At 35.3% G+C, this 18,527-nt stretch overlaps 1 protein-coding gene across 50 annotated transcripts in view; it reads left to right on the top strand.

The window, feature by feature from the left end:
- LOC129747198 (zinc finger protein 585A-like) overlaps nt 1-18,527 on the top strand; it is a 62,351-nt gene that overhangs the window by 20,818 nt on the left and 23,006 nt on the right. For 12 of the 50 annotated variants that reach the window (XM_055741246.1, XM_055741255.1, XM_055741258.1 and 9 more), the window contains 15 exons: nt 2,122-2,205; nt 2,575-2,658; nt 3,304-3,387; nt 3,886-3,969; nt 4,494-4,577; nt 6,055-6,138; nt 6,982-7,065; nt 7,502-7,585; nt 8,299-8,382; nt 9,258-9,341; nt 9,804-9,887; nt 10,317-10,400; nt 13,170-13,253; nt 13,802-13,885; nt 16,892-16,975. In XM_055741246.1, coding sequence (XP_055597221.1) covers nt 2,122-2,205; nt 2,575-2,658; nt 3,304-3,387; nt 3,886-3,969; nt 4,494-4,577; nt 6,055-6,138; nt 6,982-7,065; nt 7,502-7,585; nt 8,299-8,382; nt 9,258-9,341; nt 9,804-9,887; nt 10,317-10,400; nt 13,170-13,253; nt 13,802-13,885; nt 16,892-16,975 — 1,260 coding nt within the window. The remainder of the gene's footprint in view (nt 1-2,121; nt 2,206-2,574; nt 2,659-3,303; nt 3,388-3,885; nt 3,970-4,493; nt 4,578-6,054; nt 6,139-6,981; nt 7,066-7,501; nt 7,586-8,298; nt 8,383-9,257; nt 9,342-9,803; nt 9,888-10,316; nt 10,401-13,169; nt 13,254-13,801; nt 13,886-16,891; nt 16,976-18,527) is intronic. The other 38 variants (XM_055741280.1, XM_055741272.1, XM_055741262.1 and 35 more) reach the window with 33 other exon arrangements.

Genomic DNA, 18,527 nt, shown 5'->3' with positions numbered 1-18,527 from the left:
GCGGCAACACGTGGCTTGGTTGGTGGAAACATCTGAGCATCAATTGGATCCAATATGATTTGCAAAATCTCGATGCTAGGAAACTGCATCGATAGGAGGATGGAAGTAGGATCGTACCGTTTCCGTTTTTGCTTTGTTTCGTTCGTTAGATTGCTTTTTCTGACAAACATGTATGAATCGATCTACGATTCGTCTCTTTTGCAAAGTTTTCAGTAGATACGGTGCTTTGCTTCGGTAGAAAGTTGAGAATTTCGGTAATTTGGAACCACATGCTAATTGATAACGTTAATATATACAAAGTGATTAAAAAACTAAACGTTACTTATCTACTTGTTAGGAATCGAAAAATATTAATTCAAAAGTGGTGAAATAAGTCAAAAATACATTTTTGTTTAGAAAATCTAATGATGTCGTTGTCGAGTATTATTCTTTACTGTTAAAGCAATGAAGGCATACACGCTTCTTTTTTCAAACTTAAAATTAAGTTGTTTTGGTTCAAAGCAGCACATCAGTGGCAGCCCTCAACTTTGAGTTCGACTGGGAAACCGCAAATCTAAGCTCTGACTGACATACTCAAAACGTAGTTCGACTCCGGAACTCCAATTTGAACTTTTTTCAGACCTTTATTCGTAGCTACTCAAAATGCAGTTCGGCAGCCGATTTTGCTAAGTGCTTTCAGTTCAACATACACAAAGAGAGTGAGTTCCATTTTAGGTTCATTCAATCGATCTCAGTTTTGCTCCTACGCCGAAGGAAAAATAGTATTAGTTTTAGCCAGGGAAACAAATCGAGCTGATCTGATAATGATAACAAGTTTAACACTTAGCGATAAATATGAGAACGCGATGACTTCTCATCCCTTTCCAATGCCAGTCAAGATAACTCCTTCGAAATTATTTTCTCTCAGTCAGTTCTAATTCTGAGAATATTCTCCGACAAAACTGGAAGCAATCAAGAGAACAAACGCACAGAGAGTGCTTTTTCTAGCTATATACTTCCATTCCGACTCTCCGCGCCCTTAACTCCATGCAAAATAGTGACAAATTTTTTCTCGTCCGAGAGCGAGAACTTATCCTTAACGTTACAAGAGACGATAAATTTGAATCGGAATGCACAACTTATCGAGAGCAAAATTAAAGTTGATAAGCGTTCTTGTGGATGAAAATCTCTCTCACCGGTGTTTTGTTTGACAAATTCTATCGGAGTATAACGATTTTTTGATTCCCTGGTTTTAGTTCGCAGTTCGAACTCCATTTTGAACGTTTTGAACCATCGCGAGGAGGAAAAATGGAACTCAACTTAAACTTCATAGAATCGAACTATGTTTTGAACCACGGTCAAACTTAATTTTGAGTAGTGAAATGTTACCAGTCTAAGACAAATATTAAAAAAAAAAATGAATAACATTTTCATCATCTTTTGTGACCACGTTTTTGATTTTTTTTAAATAGAGATGTTGAATCAAACTGGATTTTGAGTACCAAAAAAGAAGCGTGTAGTAAAATTTCTAAGTCTAAGACAAATATGTTAAAAAAAGTTAAAAATAACATTTTCATAATCTTTTGTGAACACGTTTTTGATTTTTTTAATAGAAGTGTTGAATCCACAAGAGGTTTTATCAGTTTTTTTACGATCAAATTAAAAAAAAATATATTCAAAATGAACTTCCAAAAAGTGTTTTTCCTTGCAACTGGTACTGAACATATTCGACCTTTGTTGATCAGTAGCAAAAACTGCATAGAATTTCCGGATGTCCCATTCATAGGAAACGTCAGCAGACGATTAGCAGGTACAATCCTTCATAACCAACCAACTTCTTTCAAAAATTTATATCTGTACGTTGCCCTCATTACGCAAAATACACTGAAAGTATTTCAACAAAAGAAAGTCATGCACAGTTTATAAAGGAAAAATCAAATTTGTCAAAATTGTAGCAAGCACCATTCGCGTGGCGTGATCCATTCTTATCAGTAAACAATCCCCATTTTTATTTTCAACTTCATTATTTGGCGTTTCTGTTAATCCCTCACGTTAAGAAACATTCTAGAAGTTCAATAACCAAAAAAAACAGTCTGTAAAGTATCGTGATTTCAAAAACAAATCCATTTCCCGTCTCTACAGATTGCACACCGGAGAGACTCCCTATCAGTGCACTTACTGTGAGAAGAAATTCACTCGAAAAGAGCATTTGGTCAACCACACCAGGTGAGAGAGCTTTGTTCTTTAGACCGATGTGCCATAGCTTTTTTCTCTTTCCAAAAAATAAAAGTTGTGAAAAAAAGCACTAATGAGTGCCATTTTCGTTTACATAAAATCAGTGCTGTTAAATTTTTCTGAAATCTCCTCTTCCCCTTGATTGGTCCAATTTTTGCGAACTAACTAAGCTAAATGTTGGCAAGCTCAATTTCTATGATTCAAAATTAGTCAAATTAGTCCATGAGAAAGTCACCTGGGACTGTTACCTTTCTTTAATCTAGAAATTCAAAATTAGCTTTCCATAGCTTTATATGCTAACGTATCAAGAGTCCAAAGTGTGAGTCCGAAACTTCAACTCTGTTTCTATTTCCCGAACAGATTACATACCGGTGAGACGCCCTTTCACTGTACCTATTGTGAGAAAAAGTTCACCCGCAAAGAGCATTTAACGAACCACGTCAGGTGAGCGGTTGGTTTTAAGAGCTGAATATGGAATAAGAAAATTTACTACTAATTTAGCTTGGTTGTTGCTGAAAAGTTCCGTTACATTTGTTGTAAAAAAAATATAGTCAATAGGAATAATTGGGGACGCTAGGAAGGCAATCTTTTCATAACTTTAGAACTATCACGTTCAAAGCTTTAAGTCAAGATGTTTACAAAAATAATACCGAAGATGATTTCCCGCGGTGTTTGGCTTAAAATGAAAAAGAAAAAAAGCAACGTCTACTGCAAAATTTTTCAAAATTTCGTCTGTTGAACTTTTTGGCCTAAAATTGACGTTGCTAAAAATTTCAAAATTTCCCTCGTTTTTTCAATGCTTACAATCTCGGTTGAAAGTAGGGCTTTGGCTTTTCAAAATTGTGTAGTTTAGAGAATTTCGACGCGCAAACAGAAAGGCAAGGCACCGTGTTTTACTTTTCCGTTGTTTTTCTGGTTTTTTTTTCGAATCATTTTAACCCCCTTAACTGTAACAGATAATAAGTAAGATGCTAACCGGAACCAATGAAAAGGATACCAACACAAGCAATACTGAGTTCATAACTGAAATCGAAGCGTCCCCAAACATAACATCGTCTTGTCTCTCTTTCTATCTTTTTTCTTCAACAGATTGCACACTGGAGAGACTCCCTATCAGTGCACATATTGCGAGAAGAAATTCAGTAGAAGAGAGCGTTTAACGATTCACACAAGGTGAGCGTTTATTTGCTTTCCCGTCCCAATTAAATTCAATTTGCGTCCCCCAACCCAAAAGTCAGAAGAAAAAAAACTGTGTTATAAGATAACAGATTGACTGAAAACAACCCGTGTTTTTTGATAATGTTGGAAATTATTTGGAAACGTCTACAGGGTTTGATCGATTTTCGAAACTCATTTCCAAAGTCGAAGTGCGACCTTTTTATTCGGCCATCTGTCGGTAGAAATGGAAGCATAATTGTTTAAGTAAGAAGAGGATTTTTGCCAGTTCAAGCAACTCCAAACGCTGAAGTGTTAACAAATTGAGAAGCCAACCGACTCATGATAGAATTTTGCGAGGCAAAACGTACGGTTTGCCCCCCAGAGACCCTAGAAACCAAAGACGAGCCGGGTGAAGAATGTTGTTCAGCAAAATTTTATTTTGTGTGCTTGAAACATTAATACTTGTTCCATCTTTCTTTCTCTGTCTCACTCTCTGTTTTCAATTCTGTACAGAATACATACCGGAGAGACCCCTTATCGATGCACTTATTGTGAAAAGAAATTTACCAGAAAAGAGCGTTTAACGTATCACATAAGGTGAGCGCTTCATCTGTCTCGCTAATATAAAGCAGAGCCTTCACCTCCATCTCTAAAAACAAAATCATGAAATCATGAAAAGGATACAAACCGTACTCGTGTAACCACATCGTAATCGACTTCCATTTCTTCTCTTCTCACATTCGATAAACCTTTCGGACCATCCGCGTCAGCTCTTCGGTTTGATGGCTGGACTTCACGAGTTCAATCCTCCCGTAGACCTGCAGCCATCAAACGGTGGAAAGACGTTCAAAATTGAATTCATTCATCCCGAAACACTAAAATTTAGAAAAAAAAAGATTACCCCCTCCACCCATACCTAAAACAACGCCTTCCAAAACTGATCGTACCTTTCCTGATCGTGGCCGTACTGTCACCGGAACCGGATATTAATCGGATGTCTCTATCTCTCTATCGTTTTCTTTCTTTCCCTCACCACCAAACACACCACACCCATAACGACGCAACGCGATCTGTCGGCGAAACGTGACACTACGAAATGTATGTTGCCAATAACGAAACAGATTACATACCGGAGAGACCCCCTATCAGTGTACCTATTGCGAGAAAAAGTTTACGCGAAAAGAGCATTTAACAAACCATGTCAGGTGAGCTGTTCATTTTCATCCAATTCGATACGTTTAATTTTTAAATGATTAGCTCTACTCCTTGTTTTTGTTTTTTAAATAAATTCTGTTCAAAAGTTCCATTCTATCTTGGATTTCATTTTTCGTGTGCCCGTTGTTTTGTCAGTGGAACTCTTGAGCAAACATTTTGAAATGCACTTTTGGGGTCGTGTGTGACCTTTTTTTTTTATAAAGCCCGAATTTCGTTGTTTAATTTTTTTGCCATTTGAACAGTTGACCAACCCTGGTTTAATTTTGAGTAGGAAAATTTTCTTATTGTACAGTAATTTCAGTAACTTAACGTTTAAAGGAGTGTGGTGAAAATCTAAGCTAGTGCCCAGAAGTCCACCAAATAGAAAATAACATTTCATAACAATAACGAATCTAAGGTCACAAACATAATGAACGCAATTACGCTACGCGACGCGAAAAACGTTCTTTTGGATGAACTTTTATAAATTTAAATTTCCCAGACGAGAAAATCATTCATTTCGAATGAATTTTTACATATACAATTCATCCAAAATGATCGATTTTCGCGTTATGAGGTGTAATCCTAGGTTGCCGAAAAAAAATCTTTATTCAGATGAAAAAAAAAATCTGACTTTCTGTGATTTTATCCAAAAATTCTGGGACGGTTTCCTGTGATGCTTTTTCGATTAATTTGATTTAAAAGTCATGTCAAACTGTGTTTTTTTACATTTTTTTTTATGAAAAATCAATTTACAATTCCCAATTTATCATATTTTTCCACAAGATAATTATCCAAAATTAATATAGACATTGAAAATTTAATTTTGAAAAACGTCCAAAATTTTGAAATTTTGTGAAATCTGTGAATATTTCTCAAATTCTGTGTTCTGTGACACAGATTCTGTAATGAAAATTGACATAAAATTCTGTGAAATTATAGATTTTTCTCTGATTTCGACAACCTTGGTATAATCACGTCCACTGTGATTCTGTTGGACTTGCTTGGACAAAGTCTGGGTTTGGTATATATTCAAAATTGAAAAAAATAGGCCTAACATTTCATGCTAAATAGAGATTCCGAATGTATGAGCAACACTTTTGAAAAAAAATTCATGTTAACTTTAAAAAGAATATTTTTTTTATGCAAAACCTTAAACTTTTTCCAATACTTTCTTCAGTTCAAAAGAGCATCATTCCAAAACTGTCACCATTTCCTAATAAGCAAAAGTTCCGTAGAAAAGGCTCTTAAAAATCAAACAGGCTTTCCATATTATCGCTGAAAGGAACAAACTAAATTCATAAATTTCTTTTCTTTTTTTCTTTAAATCCTAGATTTTTTTTAAATACCTTTCATGTGTACCTCAAATTCTAAAAGAAACATGCTCGATCATAAGATAAGTTTTCCGAATCTCAATCAACTGAATCATTAATTCTTGTTCCGTCTTTCTTTCTCCGTCTCACTTTTTTGATTTCGTTTCCTGAACAGAATACACACCGGAGAGACCCCTTACCAATGCACTTATTGTGATAAGAAATTTACCAGAAAAGAGCGTTTAACGTACCACATAAGGTGAGCGCTTCATCTGTCTCTGTGTTAGTAAACAACCAAAAAAAAAAAAGCAGAGCCTTTTCCCACCGTTTCCTCCACTTCCTACCGATTCGAAAAGATGAATTTTGAAAGCAGACGAGTCAGAGGAGCGAAAATTTCAGCATCGGTGTTCCACCCAAGGTGCATGAAAGTTCCAAATTGTTCCCGTTTCAATCCTTGAAAAACCCTTTAGCTTTAGGGTTCACATTGAGAATTATGTTTGTTCAAAAACCTGCTTCTTTTCACTTTTGAAGTTTTTTTAAGATGTCAAATTTGAAATTAGGGTCTACATGGGAAACATTAATTTTAATTTCTTTAAGTACCTCGGCCAAATGTGAACTTTAAATGCTACCGTTTTGAATAGTTATCATCAAAATTGACAGAGTACTTTAATTTCGGTATTTTGACATTTTTTTTCTAAATAGACATCGTTTCGAAAGCATAAATTAACTTTTTCATGGTATTGTTCTTATATTTGAAATATCTGTTCAGCATGATGGGTTTGGATTTGAATTCTTTTATAGTATTAAATATTCCTGTGACTACAGTTTTGAACTCGAATTTAAACCTCTATAATTCATAGTTCCCCTAGATTGGAAATATACTTTCTCATGAAACCTTGGGTTGGCAACTTGAAAGACGTGATCAGCTGAAATTTTCTCCCAATATGTTGTTCTTTGTTCAGTATCATTTCCGCGAGTTTTGTCCATGAAAAAATGTACCCCAAAAGTTCATTTCCCAGTACAATTTCCTCCTGTCTTCGGGATAATTCCGTTGCCAAGTCTCCCGATCCCAACATTACATTCTACTTTTCCATATCAACAGATTGCACACCGGAGAGACTCCCTATCAGTGCACTTATTGCGAGAAGAAATTCACTCGAAAAGAGCATTTAACCAACCACACAAGGTGAGACCGTCGTTTTTAAACTTCCTCTTATCGTACACGTCTTCACCAAATCTTGGATTGATGAGTCCCGTACTGTTCTCAAATATTTTGTTCTTAAGTTGTCCCTACAAACTCCCGATTCCTTCAAACCGTGTTCATAATAGTCACCTCTACTACTAATAACTCCCATAGTTTGGTACTGGGAAAATTGTAGCCATTTTCAAAAGAAAATTAAAATTAAAATTTGGTAACATTTGATAAAAACATTAAAACACTCATTCGCACTACAAAGGGTGGTAAATTTTCCCGCTACTATAATTTAGTCCAGTGTATCTCGTAAAATGTCCCTAGACTAATTAAACTGTAATATATGTTATTAGAAAGGCTGCCCTGTGCGGTCTCGGTTGTGGGTTCCTGTATCACAGCGAAACAAATTCGGTACTCTCTTACTCTACAGATTGCACACTGGAGAGACCCCTTACCATTGCACCTATTGTGAGAAGAAATTTATGCGAAAAGAACACTTGAAAAACCACGTCAGGTGAGGTTGCAAAACCAACGCTTTTGACCCCGAACATCCCAATCCAATGCAAAATAACCAATCAAAACAACCCTTCTCTGCATCCTTTCATCATCTTAATTGCATTCGTTTTGATAGCGCCATCTTTCCCAAACGAACGAAAAGAGTAAATTTAGACTAAATTTAGACTACAGAGAACCCCTGGCTAACACATCACACTCAAAATTGTCCACCTAACTTCTACTAACAAGAATTGGTTTTGACCTTACGGTGACAGATCGTAATACTGGAAACATATTTTTTCGCAAAATTGAGACCTTCTCCCCCCGTTTTTGGCAAAAGAACACTACTCAAATTTGACCGGACGATGGAATTCTAACTGTTTTTGACTATTCCTATATTGGGACCTATGGTAGTCCTTCGAATTTCCATTCTTTCGATTGGTTTAGACGAATACAAACTCCTTACAAATATTCACGAAGGGCTACCCTGGTTTCACATAGATTGTTCGAAGTAGTTTCCGTAGCTATAGTTGTACGCGTAGTTTCATATTCGTTTTCCGTTTTTTTAGTTGATTTATTTCGTTAACTAGTTATTATTAGCTTACATATCTCTCCCTTATAACAACAGTTCATCATCACTCCCGATAGAAACATTCCCCCTATTTTGTGCCTTGTTTGTCCCGAGATTTCTTGCTATCTTTCTATCATCTATGTCTATGTATCTTGTAACAGATTGCATACCGGAGAAACTCCTTTCCAATGTTCGTACTGCCAGAAGAAGTTTACGCGAAAAGAACATTTAACCAATCACACCAGGTGAGACTTTTGTTTTTGTTGATGTGCGCTCTCACACACACACATTATCTCTCTCGTCATAACAAGCTTACACAACCAACTTTTAAAGTCTCTACTCGTAGAGTTTCAGTATATCGGCGTTGACGTTCCGTTTGATTTTTTTTCGAGTGACCATTTGCTGTCACTCCGATTTCTTCGACGCCGCGTATTCCGTTCCATTAGTTTCATATTCATTCATCAATCGTGTGCCGACCGGTTAAGTTTAATTTTGATTCGCGGAGTCTCAAAAACATTCATGTGAAATCCGGTTCAAACAAGAAGTTGTATTTTATTTAGATTGATCACCACTATTAAAGGGTGGAACGATCAAAAAGTGTTTAGACAAAATAATGGGAAAAAAACGAATGCTCACGCCTTCCTTTTTACAGAATTAAAGTGTCCAACATGGCAACCTTATAAAGTTAAGCACTTTTTGGGCGTTCCACCCATTACATTCGAATCAAGCGAAGTTTTACGAAATTGGTTATAGAACATTTCGGACCTTTCGAATTTGTACAGACCTAGCGTAAATTGTTCGAGTAATGTTTGATTGTAGAATTAGGTTTTTTTATTTTGAAAGCGCAAAACTACCAAACTATTAATTGAAAATTGTTTTGAAGAGTTATTTGTTGAAACTGAAAATGCGTTTGGACTTTATGAAATTGGTAGTTTTTGGCGCCTTTTTTCCGGTTCGCTATATAATGATCATAACTAACCTTTACACATGTACACATCATCCTTACTAACACTTAATCGAAACATTTCATATAGAAGAAAACTCACCTTCAGCCACTACCTCGTAAAATTTCGATTTACAACGGCGTTTTAAAATTTTGTTATCTCTGCGAACTCTTCAGATTGCATACCGGTGAGACTCCTTATCATTGCACTTACTGTACGAAGAAGTTTGCTCGCAAAGAACATCTCACGAACCATCTCAGGTGAGAACTTTTGTAGCACTTACAATTCTTAAATTAAGCAAAAGTCCCCATTCCTCGAAACACATTACCTCCCATCTGTCATCCATCGAACCTACCCATCGATCCAGCCATGAAAACTCGTTCAGAAACTCACAAATTTTGTCTTGTCCTGCTGTTCACGAACATTATTCCCCGTACACATTTAATATCCAATAATTGGAACCAAGAAGTATCGATTCATAGTTTTTTATTCAAAATCGATCATATCCCTACACTTCATTCATACGCCTACACACCATCATCTTTTCCAAACAAATGAACAATAGCAATGATCCATTCGTTTGCACCCCGTTTTTTTTTCAACGTAAACCTTTCACGAAGTAACAACCATCTCGCAACTCGCGAACCCCTATTAAAAAAATCTTCCGATGCTGGTCATAATACGTGTTCTTTTCACTCGATCCTGCTTCCCACTACTCTTAGATTACACACGGGCGAAACTCCGTACCAGTGCACGTACTGTCCGAAGAAGTTCACTCGAAAAGAGCATCTCACAAACCACCTCAGGTGAGAAATTTGGTTTAAGTACCCAATGAAGGCTTCTCCCGTGTTGGCGGAATTCCGGCAGCTCACTTCCGGCCCCCCTATTGCAATTTAAGTCAAAACTATCTATTTCACACTCTCTTTCACTTACGAAATAGGGTTATCGGTACTCTTCCGAAATCCTTCCTTTATCTGTGTCTCTTAAGAGCTTTTTGAACCGTTTCTGTCCAATTCGGCGGAATCTGACCAATTCGTTATAATTGTTGTTTTGCTTTGCGCTCAGGAAGCTAATGATATTTTCTTTTCCATACCAAACAAATGTATTTAAAAAAAACCAACAAAACATTTTGAAATATCTGAAACTGGCAACGCGGCGCGCGGGGGTCTTCAACGAAAACGATGCGCCACCCGACACACGCTCTCTGACGAACCTGACGCTGCTCGCTCACACAGATTGCACACCGGGGAGACTCCTTACTCGTGCAACTATTGCCAAAAGAAGTTCACGCGTAAAGAACACTTAACGAACCACGTCAGGTGAGAATCGTTTCCAATCCAACGTTTGTTGTCCCCATTTTCTTAGTGAAATATTTTGAAAGAGTTAAACCAATAACATCCTCCACAACCAACTACCTTATCACCAACACCCTTTCAGAATTCATCATGAGTCTCCACGCCCCCTCCACCAATAGTTGATTGGGATAATATCAAGAACAAACAACATTCCTTATTCATATTCAAAGACTTCAATTATTTTTTATTCCACTTCCACTTCATCATCCGTCTGTTTTCCAGTTTTGTGGTTGGTGGCAAGATTTCAAGGCTCCGGGATGAGTACTTTGAGATTTGGTTGGTAGCCTTTTTCGAGTTCGGTTGCCCTTTGGGCTGGAAAGCTAAATTTCAATTTCAAAAATCCCAATTTTTTTGTGCATAATTTTGTAACTGAGCCATCGATTTGAAGTTGAAGTCCTAACTAGGAACGAAATTCTTTCCCCTCTCGATGAACGATAAAGTTTCGTCTCTTACGCAAATAAAATTAAATTCACGGTTTCGAGACTGGTGCAGTGAAGATTTTTAAAAATACTTGATCAAAAGTCTTGAAAAATACCCAATCTTTGATGAAAATGCGGTGAATCCATGCATCCATAGTGAATATCCTCATTTTAATAAAATTGTCTTTTCAAAGTTATAACAGATATTCCTGACCCTTAGTATACAGATCAGCCAATTTTGGTTGAATAGCGGTGAATCCGTGCACCCATGGTGAAGAGCTATATTCTTTGCAAACCGATTTTTTAACCTACAATATCAGGTATATGTCGGGCACGTTCATCAGTAATATGTCGAAAATGAGGTGAAACCGTGCATCCATAGTCCGTAACCGTATTCGTTATACCCGTTTTTCCATAATGATTTAAAATGTGGTAATATTTTTTTTTTTAATATTCCGTGCACGCAATCGTCAACTTTTCGGAAACGAAGTGATTCCGTGCACACATGGTGAAAAACTTTTTCCATTCCATAACCAAACATTGTATTATAAGTTATCAAACTATGTCGGAAGAAAAAATTTCAACAGATTGTTATTGGTATATTCAATTTACCGTTCCTACTAGTGTTGAATCGAAATTTTACTATTTATCGAATACAACAAACGGGATTCTTTTTTTCGTAAAATTCCTCCATACAAAATCTAGAAAATATTTATATTTACCGTAAACTCTATAAATGTGTTCAATAGTTGGCATTCGGTAACGAGTTATTGACAATTCATCAAAAGTTGCATTTCGTGGCATATGACAGACATGGAATTATCGATGGAAGATATTTTTGTTTAAATCAGGTTTTAGAATCAACCCAGCAAACATAACATCGCATAAGAAATGATAACTTAAGTCGTTTATAACGTTACTGCGAATCACAACTCCTGCCAAATAAATAAAAGGTCGTAAAAATGGTCACTTGAAGTCGGTTTAAATGGTTTAAATTGGATATGACGAAAAGTCCGCCATGTTTGCAGATTTTGAAGACGATTTTTCTCAATTTGTTCTCTCGCGTGGGCTTCAAGTGAGAGAATAGCTTTTTTGTTCTTTCTGCGACCCGCAGTGCAACCAGATTGTTAAAAATCAGATGGCGATTTGAGCAGAATTGTCCAATGAGAGAAGCAGCAAATATTGTAGTTGGCAACGGTTCGCATGCGCTGAGAGCAAGAACTTGTGCTCTCTTGCATTCTTTTAGTATGTACGAATAAGGTGTCGCATATCGTCCAATTGGTATAGTTCTTATCGCTTTAGCCAGAAGTTGAAAATATGTATGTATATTGCCTCCACTTTGGTAGGTAAATGCTGTTTTTTCGAGTTTTATACGATCATTCTATGATATATATGGAACGCATAAAAAATTTGTTGAGAAATATACCTACAAAAATGTTTGCTGGGAAAGGTTGCAGGTTCGAATCCTGCATGGGGTATATTTTTCTATCGTTTTTTTTAATGTACCGAGTTAAGTTTCTATACTTCCATTTTTTTTAATTTAAAATTTTTGTCAATTTTTTAAGGTGTTTTGCAGGCGTAATAAAGTGGTCAGATGAGCAATCCTGCATTGTTGAATCAACCTAACTTTATGGCTAATTTATCTTAGATGTTGATGCTGATTCATCGAAATGTAAAGACCAATCAAATATAAGCGATATTCAAGAACCTTCTGTAAGATTCTTATAAAAATTAAAATGTTTTTAAACCGTGATGAGCCTGCTCTAAAAGCAAATACTATCTTCCACCTTCGCAATCAACATGCGAACATTCTCAAATGAATCCAAAACTTCCCATTAAAAAAAGATTAAAAATGTCGTGTAATTTGAACTACTCTGGTTAAAAACAGCTCTCAAAAACGGGTACAATGTTCCATGCACACAAAATATTTTGAACTACCAAAATCGATGGTTTTTAAGCTTTCCGGCTTCTCAATTGTTGACCACTTAGAAAAGAAAACTACCACAGATTACAGAACGGATCATTCCGGAGCTTTTGACATTTGCTCTAAAACCACCTCATCTTAGGGTCAGAACATATCGACAACCAGTTTCAAACTCTTGAACGAGCTAGGCAAAACATTCATGTGGTATCCCCTTGCCCTTCCACCGAAACACACATCCATACACAAAATCCGGTCCTTTGAAAAAATTATTAATTACTCAAAATCATTCAATTTCTTTGGTATGACTGAAAAAAAAAACACGCTTCTAAAATTATGTTGTGTCTCTCTGTATGCTTGCATATATATATTTTCCGGCATTCCGGCATTCAGATTACACACGGGCGAAACTCCCTATCAGTGCTCGTATTGCCAGAAGAAGTTTACGAGAAAAGAGCATTTGACGAATCATACCAGGTGAGGATGATGTGTTACTATGCATATCTTTTTTTACCCCTTTTATTTTCGTTTAGTTTTTAAGAACCACAACTTTGACCAACCACCCTCTCTCTGTGTTATCGTTCAAAAGGCGAAGATGATGATCGTTTTTACCGGTTACGTTTCTGTCCGTCCGCTGATTTTTTGTGTACTGTGTTCAGTCCAAGGTTCTACCAATTAGACTTATGTACGGCAACCTTTTTTAATTTTCGACCGAACCATCGGCAAAAGATCCAGTTTGTGAAAATATTTTCAGCAAACCCAAGATTTCATATGGAATTTGTTTAGTAACAGCAAGACAATTATCAAAAAGCCGGGTTCAATACGAAATTCTTGTAGTATAAACTCCTCCTTCCCATTAATAAAAATATGAACATCCCTACTCCCGTCAAGAAAATTGTTCCCATCCTGATTCCCACTTTGCTGTATTTGTTTATGTCTGTAGAGTCTGTATTCATATATGTAGAAAGAACATTTCGAAAATGAAGGTGTACAATGTTCTATTTTTCTATATCCAACCCACGCAGATTGCACACCGGAGAGACTCCTTATCATTGCACCTATTGCGAGAAGAAATTTATGCGAAAAGAACATTTAACGAACCATGTCAGGTGAGAGAGCGAGATCGTTTCAATCGATTTGTTTCAATATGCGTTACCTAAATACTGCCCCGTGTGTCACAAGAGCACTAACACCCTATAAGTAATGTGATAAAGTCCTAGACGAATAATCCTACCACTTTACAACAGTTCCTAGTAACCAACAGTATAATATCAAATGATCTCCCTATAGTTCCTTTTTTGGGTTTTGTTTGTTTTTATTTTTCTCCTCTTTTTTCCATAATCTCTGTCCTTCAATTGCAGTAGTACGTTTACGGTTCTTTTTTTTAATAATATTTGGATTTCTGGTTTTTCTTAAGTATCAGTTTAACTTTGTGTATATAAATATACTCTATACATGGCTAGAACTTGTGGATGGTGTTTATAATCCCAAAAATATGTATCGTATTATGCACATTTTCTTAACATTGGAACTCAGCTTCTAAAATAATTCCTCAATAATACACAAATCATTGGTTTAAATGAAATTGAGATCTTGAAAATTTGAAAACAGTTAAAAAAAAAGATGGAAAAGCGTTCTAGCAGATTTGTTGGAAAAAAAACGAGATTCCTTGCGAAAAAAAAGTTAAGTATTTTTTTTTGCGTTATTCTCAGTAACATATTTTGCTGTAATTCGGCAAAACTCATTCAAAAAGGTTAGCACTTAAATGTTGAAACATCAACCAATTCCGCTATTTCAAACATGGCATAGACATTACTGAGCATACAAAAAATACCTCAAACTAGAAAATTGTACTTGGCTTTTTTTTCGGTTACAAATTCGTTGGTCTGAACTGAGGCAGAATTTTTTTTTATTGATTTTTGAAATGATGAAAATGACATATTCCAACTTTAATCAACCTTTATATTATAAGTGGTTGTCCCTCAGAAATTTGATGGCATCCGTCATATTTTTCAGTCAGATTTCACTGAAGTCCTTTATCATGTTTTCGTGCAAAAATAGCTTATTCAGATAATTTTCATAAAAATGCAAGGAGTCTAATGATAAAGACATAAAACACTGTTTGAAAATTTATTATATTTTTATCTGATAACTCACATAACCAAAAGTTTCTCAGAGTTAGAACAGACTTTCAATAGCTTACTCAGTTTTTTCAAGGACGCCTCTAGCATGCTATACAGCTTAAAATATAAGTTCCTATCGATTCTTCTGAGTTTCGTCATCAAGCTGAAAAGACTGCTATTCAGCCTTATGTAAAACTGATGATAAAATATAATATAATTTCAAGAACTTCTTCATCCTTTGCTGAATTCTAACGTCTATAATATATTTTTCTTGACAGTATTCAGAAGCTCCAAGCTTTTTCAAAATCTCAATCTACTGATTTTTTTCATTTTTTCGTTTGGTTTTAAGAAATGATTTTAAAGAACCAGGCAAGTCAAAACGCAAAGCAGCATATGCAAGGCTAGACTGGCCCATATTTGTATTGGATGTTTTTCTAACATTTTTTTTTCAACGCGGAACCCTTCAGATTGATGTTATTACTTCCTAAAAGTTTCAACTCAGTTTGTTAGTTAAAGCACGAGCTGGTCGAATCGACTTCAAATTTGTATAGAGATTCTCGGCAAAATGTTTGAAAAATCAACATTCCTTTCCTTCTTGTTTTTTTTCTAAAATATGCCTATATAGCTCAGAATTGCAGAATCTATAGTACAAAAAAAATCACGAACAAGTTCGTAGAAGATTGCAACGCGATACGAGTTTATTGTGGTGAGATATCCACATTCAATATGAGGAACACGGATTTCGAATTGATCATATGTTTCCCCCGATATTTGAAGTTATGTACAAGTACGTTTTTCTTAAAGCAAAATATCATATTTTGAGCCTAACTCAAATTCTGTTCTTATTGGAGTTTTTAAATTTAATTTTTGAATTCAGAGCCCGATTTTACATTAAAAAAGGAACAGTCAATAAATTTGCAATTTTTGTGTATTTGTATACTAGTGTAATGCATGAAATTTCAATGAAATGCGAAAAAATTACACATTTTATTGCGAATATCTCACCAAAGTAAACTCGTATCACTTTGCAATCTTCTATAGACTTGTTCCTCAATCTTCAAACTATAAATTCTGCAGTTCTGAGCTATGTAGCAGACTGTAGGCATATTTAAAACATAAAAATTGAAAGTATGTTGATTTTTCATAAATTTAGCCGAAAATCTCTATACCAATTTGAAGTCGATGGCGCCAGCTCGTGCTTCAACCAATTGAGCTGAAACTTTCAGAAAGTCGTGTTTTCACCTAATGACACCAATCTGGAGGGTGTCGCTTTGAAAATAAGGATTTCTATTATTAGTTCAAAAAAAACTATTGCCATATTGAACTTGAAAACTGAATTACGTTTCAATGAAAAGCACATCAACTTCCAGCTTATCATATGCAAATAAAACCCAAAAATGTTCCTGGGTTTTGTGAGTCAGAAAATTATTCGAAAAAATGTTTTCGATCAAAAATTAAAAAAAAACTAAAATCGCAGGAATCAAATATTTTTCGAGTAACTTTATCGATAAACACGGTTTTGTGCAACAAAATTTGATAGATTTAAAAACAAATAGATTCACCTAGTCGTAGAAAACATTTGATTTACAATGTTTTCCTTAAAGCTGTATTTTTTTTAAATTTTTTTTGTAGTTATTGTTTTATTTAATCTTCAATGTCATTTACCCAACACGTCGGCAATTATCACCTAGCGGGAAACTACAGAAATATGTTGACTAAACATTTCCACAAAGCTAACTTAGAGACGTTTCCTAGAACAAACGGTTTGAACCGAACCGTAAGATTTACGAAAAAAAAACCCAACAATTATCGAAAAACCGGAGAAAAATGAAAACAAAAAAAACCCACACATCCACCAACTCCTTCAATGGTAGTCCCTATTAGCAATGTTGACCTTCCGATGATCCCACAACTTGTGATATGCGTTTAAATGAGAAAAAAATAATACCAACCAAGGAGTACAATTTTCTGTTTTTTATCTAACCCACGCAGAATGCACACCGGAGAGACTCCTTATCATTGTACCTATTGCGAGAAGAAATTTATGCGAAAAGAGCACCTCACGAACCATGTCAGGTGAGAGCGAACGTCCTGGTTTTTTTTCTTGAAAGTGTCATCTATGTTTATCTTTTCCTCTAGTTTAAATGTTTGTGTTGTCTTTCCCCTTTCCTTTTTGAATGTCCACCTTTTTACCACCTACAATCAAACCTGTCACAACCAACACGTTCCCCTTTTTTCTTTGCTTTTTCCGAGATGTGAAAAGCCACTAACAAATTCCCCTAAAAAAATCGAATTGTTTAGTTTTTTATTGAAATTTAATTTTTTACTTAACCACCTTCACCAGATCAATAGTGCGACTTATATTATTCGGCAACAACTAAACGGCAATGATAATAAAAGTTTTAACGTATCTTTTATACTCTTCTGTCTGTTTACATGGGTAGCCTAGGAACACGTTAAGCTCAACAGTAATCTGTAAACATGATTTTATTTTCGAAAAAGATTTGGAAAACTTCATAAAATCTCTTGCGTAGATTTTCGTACACGCTTATTTTTACTTAACCATTTTGTGGTTGAAAAATAAGCATTTTTTAGTTTTGATTGCAGGAATGATTATGATAACGTTGTCAGATTTTTTTCAGTACGTATTAGGACCGGACAAATCCGGGCTATTTTATCTGAAAACTTTGCAAAATTCGAGCATTTGATTTTAAAATTGTTGACCAGAATCCGGGCAAATTGGGTCAAAACCTGGGAATTACTCCACAAAAATCAAGATGAAAAACTGAAAAAAAAATGTTTTCATCAAAATTTACCATCAGATTTTAAATCGAATTTTAGGCTTCCAAAAAAACTTTTCATGATTATTTTTATTGAACTTGCAAAAAAAAAAATCGTTTTACAATTTACACAATTTACAACACAATTTGTTTCTTAAAGTTTGATTTGAGAATGAAAATGATAATAAACCTGGGAAAAATAAGGGGTTTTCCAATGAAAACTGGGCAACCGGGCAGGACCGGACTTTTCCGGAATTTTTTTTATATTAAATTCCGGGCAAACCCGGGCAATCTGGCAATCTTATATTATGACCTTCGGAAACACTTTGTAGTATTCACTCGTAACATTCGACATTCGATGCCTCTTTTCAAAAGTGTAGATGACCAAGAATTGAGTTGATTATGTGTTAGTTTATGTAGATTTTCAGGACCGTGGAAAACAACGAAGTAAAAATCTTCTCAGAAACTCCAAGAACCGAAGAGTATCTTAAAACGTCAGGTATTTTATACTAAGGTTGTCAGAATTTTTCCAGCATGTATCCGGGCCGCATAAACCGGGCAATTTTATATAAAAACCTGTCAAAATCCTAGCATTTGATTTCAAAAGTGACGACCATAAATTCGGGCAATATCCGGACAAATTTTCTCAAAACCCAGGAATTACTCAACAAAAAAGAGGAAAAAAATTTAAAAACAAATTTCCTTTCATCAAAACTCATCCATATATTCTGAATCGTATTTTAGGCTTCCAAAAAACTTTTCATGATTTTTTTTCAGAAAAATTGGTTAAAAAATTACGTTTAGAGGCGTTCGTTGTTTTTTTTTTTTGTTTGATTTTCCAAATAAAG

The sequence above is a fragment of the Uranotaenia lowii genome, chromosome 2, assembly GCF_029784155.1.
Source record: "Uranotaenia lowii strain MFRU-FL chromosome 2, ASM2978415v1, whole genome shotgun sequence".
Lineage (NCBI taxonomy): Eukaryota > Metazoa > Arthropoda > Insecta > Diptera > Culicidae > Uranotaenia > Uranotaenia lowii.
Note: the sequence above shows the minus strand (reverse complement) of the source record. Positions and strands in the feature narration are given on the sequence as shown.